Source organism: Schistocerca americana, chromosome 5, assembly GCF_021461395.2.
Source record: "Schistocerca americana isolate TAMUIC-IGC-003095 chromosome 5, iqSchAmer2.1, whole genome shotgun sequence".
NCBI classification, from domain to species: Eukaryota; Metazoa; Arthropoda; class Insecta; order Orthoptera; family Acrididae; genus Schistocerca; species Schistocerca americana.
In genome coordinates this window covers 55463330-55472186 of record NC_060123.1, presented here as the reverse complement: position 1 = coordinate 55472186, position 8857 = coordinate 55463330, and the positions used below count along the sequence as shown (strand labels likewise).

The 8857-nt window shown below is 41.5% G+C and overlaps 1 protein-coding gene across 1 annotated transcript in view; it reads left to right on the top strand.

Moving 5' to 3' along the window:
* The first annotated feature begins 1199 nt into the window (after window positions 1-1199).
* The window catches only part of LOC124615646 (homeobox protein engrailed-1-like), a 127115-nt gene continuing 119457 nt past the window's right edge, over window positions 1200-8857 (top strand). Inside the window, exon 1 of the mRNA XM_047143658.1 lies at window positions 1200-1312. Within this exon, the coding sequence (XP_046999614.1) occupies window positions 1200-1312 (113 nt within the window). The remainder of the gene's footprint in view (window positions 1313-8857) is intronic.

Sequence of the window (8857 nt, the reverse complement as noted above, 5' to 3'; positions counted from 1 at the left end):
GTGATATGGTGTAATAAACAGCCAGAGTGCTTGTAAAACAGTAATAAAAAGCAACTCAGATCAAAATTAAAAGAATTCTTAACTGAAAAGAAGGTCTCTATTCACTCAACGAATTTTAAATAGTTAAGTTTAAGAGCTGTAAAATAATGTACAAAAAATAATTGGTGTATCAATATGTGTAAGATGTAACGTATTTCAACAAGCATCAATTTACTGTTTAATTACTATCTGTAAAGCTAAGATCTAAATGTATTTTATGTTTGTAATTATACTTGACGTTTGCAAAAGCCATCGTATTGATGACTCCGCGCAAAAAAATACTAAATAAATAAATAAATATAGTTGAAAAATAGGGTTTTGTAGCCGAAGACGGGGTATGTTGGATCCTGAATAAAACGAATCTGCTTTCAGAAAAAATTTGTTTTACTTGTTGGACGCCCCTTGTATAATGACAGAATGATATCTTCATCGACGGTGTAAAACTCAAATAGATTTTATTGCGCGACATGCTCCACCGTTTCAGAGGAAGACCCCAATTATATTAACGCCGTATCTGAGCGACGACGGGATACCTTCATCATCCTGTTGTAATGTTCTTAGCCGCGCGCAATTAGCCGAGCGGTCCAAGGCGGTGCAGTCATGGGCTGTGCGGCTGGTCCCGGCGGAGGTTGGAGTCCTCCCTCGGGCATCAGTGTGTGTGTTTGTCCTTAGGATAATTTAGGTTAAATAGTGTGTAAGCTTAGGGACTGATGAGCTTAGCAGTTAAGTCCCATAAGATTTCACACACATTTGAACATTTTTGTAGTGTTCTTACGGCTTTCCCTTAACTCATGGAAGCGAATATGGTTTAGGGAAAATCGAGCACTAATCGGTGTATAGTCTCTGACCGTCCTACCGACAGCGTTCCCTGTGTGCACAGTATTGATTCCGCGGCGCGCTACGAGGTAAACAACTACTTTGCCTGGCCCTGAAGATCGCGGCCGGCGCACACTTGTTTACAGCGCACCGGCCGCCTTGATGAGCGCGCAGTTGGGGGCGGCGCAGCCCCCGGCGGTGGGGGCGGCTGCGGGCCGGCGTCGCGACGCCGGCGCCGGCGCGGGGGTGGCGCTTCTCGCCGCTCCGACGCCGACGCCGCCTCCGCGGCCTCAGTCGCGCGTTGCTATTGATTGTGTCGGCATGCGTCGCGGCGCCGCCGAGCCATGAGCAACCAGCCGATGACAACGACGCCGACGACGCCGCCTCCGAGGCCGGGCACGGCGATGGTGCACGGACCGCCGCCCCCGCCACCGCCGCCGCCCCCGCCTTCTGCCAGGTGAGTGTGGCGGCGTCGGCGTCTGAGGTTGAGCGTGCTTAGTTTTGTGTACACGTGGCAACAGCGTCTTGTTATTCTCGTAATATAATGCAAATTATTGTGGACAGTCTGTGTCTCTCCAAACGAAATTAAAACTCGGATCATTGTATTCGATTAAAATTGCTGGTACTTCGAGCGTGAACTTTGTCTTCGTACGTTTCCATACACGTAACCTGACTGAAAACACTGTATGTAACCAAAACAAAATCACGTCATAAAAGATGTCCGACCTTTCCCAACGTCTGTCGGTTTGTGACGGGACAAATTTGATACGACAAATTTCTTACGCTACACTGCGCCGTCAGACTGAGGCCGGCCTGTAACGAAGATATTAACTATCATCAATAATCTCTTATCCATGTGATAGTTCTATTACCAAGTTGTGGGTTATAGATTAAGCTTATTCGTTGTGGATGGACTATACTTTATTATATGGTGAAGCCCGTTTTCTTGGGATAAATCGTAGTTTGTTGTGTCGTGCTATTTACAATCATAAAATATGAAACGGAAAACATCCGCCTTCATTTGGAAAACATGCTGTTTTCATATAAAAAAAAAGAATCTCTCTCTCTCTCTCTCTCTCTCTCTCTCTCTCTCTCTCTCTCTCACACACACACACACACACACACACACACACACACACACACACACACACACACACTCACAGTGTGAGAGAGAGAGAGAGAGAGAGAGAGAGAGAGAGAGAGAGAGAGAGAGAGAGGGAGGTATTCTTTTTTTATATATAAAAACAGCATGTTTACCAAATGAAGGCGGATGTTTTCTGTTTCATATTTTACGATTGTAAATAGCACGACACCAACATATATATATAATAGGGTTGCGTTTCGAGCCCATAACCGTCTTAAGCTTTTACGTTTTGTCATTATTCATGCACAACAGTTTCCTTAATGTTTTAAAACATTGCTTTGCACGTTTCTCTAATTTTGCTTACAACTGTTAACATTTTAAATACTGTATCTGTGTATATTTAAAAAATCAGAAATATTGTCTACTTATCTTCGATTCTTTGGAAGCTTGTTGATTTTCTTTGCGTGGAAAGAGATAATCATTTAAAAAGGAGTGCTTTATATTAAGAGAGAAATTTTTTAAAAATTTCCACGTTAGATTTTCGCTATTTTGTACGCAATAACAGTGAGGTTCACACTAAAGGAAGCCCAAAAGTAGCTGTAAATGTACAAGTAAAATAAAAACATACGTTTTTACTTGTTGTGTAACCCTAAATTGTCATAGCTGTTTCAGTTTTTATATGCAATAATATTAAAACGTCGTATTAAGATTGTACAGACAAGTAATTATTTCAAAAATTGCCTGTTGCTTTCTTCATCCGTTTAGATTCCAGTATTGTGCTAATCAAATTGCTACTCTTCTATAAAGAGTTGGATTTATCAGCCATACCAGTAAAGTACTTGCTGTGCTCAGTAGACGTCCATCAGTTGGGCACCAAAAATGTTCCGCGAAAATTGTATATATCCTATTGCACCATCGGAAATGTCAGGTATATTTAGAGCGGACAGTTAGGTACTTAGCAACATAGTTCGTAACACTTGCAAATGATTCTGTTAAAGGCCGTGCGGTTCTAGGCGCTACAGTCTGGAACCGAGCGTCCGCCACGGCCTCAGGTTCGAATCCTGCCTCGGGCATGAATGTGTGTGATGTCCTTAGGTTAGTTAGTTTTAATTAGTTCTAAGTTATAGGTGACTGATGACCTCAGAAATTATGTCACATAGTGCTCAGAGCCATTTGATCCTGTTGAATGAACTCCCGCATGAGCACCGTAGTAAATATTGCGATAAACCGTTTCTACTGTAAAAGGCTTTTGTTTCTCCAGTAGCACTACCACTTTCGGGCTAAGAAATGCCCATCATCAGGTGCAATGTTACGGAAACAAGCAAGAGGGGACGCTAAGGAGAAATTGTTTACAAATGATTGTAAGTATGAGGCAATGGGTACTAATAAGAACTATCTTAGCTACAATTCGCCATTTGCTAGTCAGAAACAGTTCGTGGTATTGGAAAAATAACAGCCTTTCATAACTGAAGTGGTTTATCTCCATATCTATTATCACAAAATTTGGTTTCATGCAAAAAACTGGTATTATTTAACGCTGTAAGCCCTCCAATAGAAAATCATTTCAAATATTAATTTTTTGTGTACAGAATAGTTTCGGAAATTGTACTTATATCAGTTCAGTCCTAATGTAATTCATGATCCACAGGTAAATAAATAATGAAACAGAGTAAGATACGATATTTTTACGCATTCAGTGTGCAATGGCTGGTCTGAACAGACCTAGTGAAAGTTTAGCAAAGATGTTGGAGGATCCGTGAGCTGTGCAAAATCATTGTTACTGATTTTATCGCCAGGGTTGTAGATTATCTTCCGTGGCCTAGCTGAGGCACAGTATGAAGAGGAACTATGTTGCAGCTTGGAATTTCTGATACTGCAACTGCATCAGTACGTACTAATGTCATCTTGATGTCATTGAATAACAATAATTGCCATAACTCTTAATTTGGGATGTGATAGCATGGCGACAGCGCGGGAAATTCAACTTCTGTAGCAAACAAAATCTGTAAAAGGATTTTAATTTTTGAGAATTATTTTTTGCTCTGTATAAAGCTCTACATCGCTGTACAGCTGCTGCAATCTATAATGATTTTGGCATGCTTACTGTAATCAATCATTGGTCTCCTTCTACAATCCTGACCCCCTCCCACGCCCATACACACACCCTTCCGCTCATCACGAAATTATCTTTTTTTTATGCCTGTGATGTGTCATGTTCGCCTGTCTATTACTTCAAAGTAAGCAGCATGTCTCTTGCTACCCCCGATTCGATTTATTTGTTATCCGTTCTATCCAGGTAATCTTTTACGTTCTTGCGTAACAGCACATTCAAAAACTTCCATCCTCGTCTTCTCTGCACCATTTACAATCATGTAATGAGACACTGCAGTCATATACATTCACTTAAATTAGTTTTCGACGTAAATATATTATTCTGTTTTCGAGAAACAGTTCTTCAAATCACCAGTCTGCATTTTATATCCCCTTCTAGCTTCCTTACCGATTTTGCTGACCAAACAGCAAAAATCTTGCACTCCTTCTAGTGGCTCATTTCCTAATCTAACTTAGTTTGACTGCAATCCGTTACCCTTGTTTTACTCTTATCGATGTTCTTGTTATAATTGACATTCGAGACGCTATCCATTCCGTTTAACAGATTTAGCAAGTCCTTTGCAGTCTGTCAGACATGATTATTCATCCTTTTTCTAAATTTTTCCTTGATCTGCTTCTCTTCTATTTCTTTGTACACATTGAATAACTTGTGGGGTAGGCTGCAACCTTGTCTCAACCTCTTCTCAGCTACTGCCTCCCTTTCGAGTCCTTCGACTCTTATAACTACATTCTGGTTTTTGTGTAAGTTGTGGATAATTTTCTGTTCCCCGTATTTTATTGAAACTTTGAAACGCTGCGTCGTAGTCAACATTGCCAAAAACAGTTTGTAAGTCCACAAGCTATATGAGTTTGTCAAAAAACAATATTATTGTCGTAATCACATACCAGACGTGGGTGGAGTAACAAGATGGCTGACCATTCACGTTTAGGAGCACTTAACATTGTTCTATTTGGCACTGCACGGCTTCATTCCGTCCATCTAACCCTCAAACAACCGTCGAAAGTAGGCGAATACTGTTGCACAAAACCGGATGGGCTGCAGCAGAGTCCTTTGCAAACATTCGCCTTGTTTTCTTCTCCTCTCTTTTATTGGAAACTGTATTGCTGTGTTTATTTAATGTTAAGCGCTATACTCGAGTGTTCCATTGCGCTGGAAATCGTTTACACTCTGGAAACAAAAGCCACGTAAGCCCCCGATACGGGCAAGTGTGGTGCGAAATGTTCCGGCACGGTTTCGCTACAGATGCTGCGTTTTGCTCTTGCTTAGCGATATTCTGCTAATTTTCTCTCTGCGCAGCAAGCTAATCTGTTTCGCGCGGGCGGCGAACATCGACCTTGCTATGTATTTCTGCGAACTGCCCAAGCAGTCAATTCGTAACGCTTGAGCAGTTGTTTTCTTGGGAAGCAAGTACACCATCTCCAAGATAAAGGCTGTCCCGAATCAGTAATACACACATTCAGTCATGGGAAATCACCATTCTATATTAAATCAGAAAATATTTAACAAATTTCAGGACATATTGAGAATGGTCACCAAGTATGTTCACGCATTTTTGTACTCGTGAGATGGTGTTGACATTGACATTTTTCAGAACATCGATTGCTTTTGCGGCGTATGATTTCGTTCATATTCTACCGTTTTAGGTTTTCTTTCCATACACGTTTCTTCTCAAATGTTCCAGCAGACAGAAAAAGGTACACAGAGAAATGTGGTGAAAGACGCGGTCCCAAATCTTTGTTTTTTTGTGTTCTCCACTGAATACGAGATAGCGGGTGACGAAACGTATGGCACGCAGCGTATTCTTTCTGGAGAAAGCAGTACTCACATACACGTACGTTTCCAAAATTTGAAGGCAAATGTCTCTATCGACAGTGGTTTCAAAGAACTTCGGGCCGATAGTTCGACTACCATAAACCGCGCTTCAAATTCCAATTCTTTTTTTTTGTTTTTTGTTTTTTTTTATGTTTGTTGAGTACAGAAATTTGATGCAACTTTTCTGTGGACAAGCAGCGATTACTCTGAGTATTCCCACGGCTGCAAAAGGGAAACCGAGCTACATCATTGATATATCACGGCATCTGATCAAGTTTGTCGTCCAAAATATTTTTAAGAAATCACTCCAGTAATTAAAACTATGTTCTTTGTCAGCTGAAAGTAATGCCTGAGCACGTGAAACGCGGTTGGTTTCAAGGTGCAAGTAAGACCTACGCTTAACATTTGTCTGTTACGAAGGCTTCTGATAATTTTACTTTATTTCATTCCTAGCAGTAATTTTCTCCAAAATCTTTGCAGTCTTTCCAAGAGTTCGACTTTAAGGCTTACGGTAACATTAGAAACAGACACACTGCCTTTGGAGCGCCATTTTGTTATCTATTTCTGAACACCAAATTTCGCAAGAATAATGGACTTCGGGAATTGTCCAGAAAAAATTTACGCGAATCTTCTAGAATGAACCAGAATGGATGTAACCTATCTACATTTATGGAATCTCCAAGTAACACTTGCAACCTACGTTCTCAATTATTTGCTGGATGTATGCCAATCTCTGTTTTCCTTTAAGTTTTTACTCTCTCCGACTCCCTCTAGTACCACGGAAGTTATTCGCTGATGTCTTAAACAGATGTCCTAGTATCATGTCCCTTCTTGTCAGTGTTTCCAGACATTCCTTTCTTCGCCGATTTTGCGTAGAATCTCCTCATGCCTTAGCTTATCAGTCCGCCTAATCTTCAACGTTTCACATCTCAAATGCTTCCATTCTCTTCTGTGCCGATTTTCCCATAGTCGACGTTTCACTGCCACACAGTGATGTGCTCCAGACGTATATTCTCAGATATTTCTTCCTCAAATTAAGGCCTGTGTTTGACACTAGTTGTCCGGTCTCATAAGCTGACATACGGCCGGGAGAGCGGTGTGCTGACCACATGCCCCTCCATATCCACATTCAAGTGACGCCTGTGGTCTGACGGTCGGTGCCGTTGGACCTTCATGGCCTGTTCGGGCGGAGTTTAGTTTAGTTTTTGACACTAGTAGACTTATATTGGCCGGGAATGCCCTTTTCGCCAGTGCTAGTCTTCTATTTATGTCCTCCTTTCTACATCCGTCATGGTTTATTTTGCTGCCTAGGAAGCAGGATTCCTTAACTTCATCTGTTTCGTGATCACCAATTCTGATGTTAAGATTCTCGCTTTTCTTATTTTTGCTATTTCTCAGTACTTTCATCTTTCTTCCGTTTACCCTCAGTGCATAATTTGTACTCATTAGACTGTTCATTCCATTAAACAGCTTCAGTAATTCTTCTTCGATTGCTTTGAAGAGAGTAACGTTATCAGCGAATTTTGTCATTGATATCTTTTCACCTTGAATTTTAATCGTACTCTTGAACCTTTTTTGTCTTTTCGTCTTTGTTTCTTCGATGTGTCGGCGGAAGTAGTGTTCTAACAAGCCGGAAAGCAATCTGAAATTGGTCTACAGAAGTCACTTGGGCTAGAGGGAATGCTCGCCGAGCGAGATTTTGGCTATTCTCTCGGTCTCTTACGCCATTGGCTTAGTCGTTCTGACTTTGAAATTTTTTTTATTTCGTTAACGTTAGCAATTTAGACTTTTCCATAGTGAAAGAAAATAGACTTTGTAAACGTTACGCAAAAATTAATTACATTTACAATCCGATCTAAACTTAACCCTTACAAGCAAACTAATGTTATTGTACGGAGGCCAGAGAAACAAAACGATTTAATTGTTGATTTTCCTCTCTTAAAACTTAAGAATTTTTTAGATAAAATTTACGCAAACGTGAATTAACAATTTGTACGTGCAAGAACAAAGTTCGTGTAATATCCAAACACGATTCTAGCGAAAAAAACAAATGAACTTCAAACAGTTAAGAAACGAGAGGCGTAAGAAGGCGATAGGAAATTCAAAAACTCACTCGGCTCGCATGAGTCGTAGCTTACGCGGCTTTTGAAGGCTAATTTAAGGTTAGTTGCCTGCTTGATAGACTACAAGTGTCCCCTGCACCACTTGGTACGTTGTAAACAGCTATCAATAATGGTTCAAATGGCTCTGAGCACTATGGGACTCAACTGCTGTGGTCATCAGTCCCCTAGAACTTAGAACTACTTAAACCTAACTAACCTAAGGACATCACACACATCCATGCCCGAGGTAGGATTCGAACCTGCGACCGTAGCGGTCGTGCGGTTCCAGACTGTAGCGCCTTTAACCGCTCGACCACTCCGGCCGGCTAAACAGCTATCGTCTGCAGCCTTTACACACTCATTCAGACACAGGACAAGACATGCTTGAACAATTCATAGAATGGCGAAAAGATGTTCACAGCAGTTTCAAGCAACAAGCGATTGTTAAAGCTAAGACAGTTAACCACGCCCGTCACGTGATCGAGAGATAGAACCACCGGGAACTGCAAAACCATAGTGTGTGGCTTACGGAGTGGGGCTGCTTTAATCTTGGGCTCTGTATTACGGAGCGGTTTCGGCGGCCACTGTTGTGGGGTTGTGACGCAAGCATTGCTCCCCAAGGGGGACACTTTCAGCGTCCCCTGTGATGTGACTTGGCGTCCCTCCGGTTTCACGTCATTAAGTAACCAGTTGCGTGTCATAGGGGACGACGAAAAATTCTCGCACTCTTCCTTGCATAACAGCATGGCAAATATGTCTCTTAAAAAATTTTGTCATTTGCACATTTTCTGTGAGGATCATCCTCGATGATTCCATGTTCTTGCCACACAAGCATACACGGTGACATGTCCTCACAAAACAGCAGTAGATGCGAACTGGTCTGATATACAG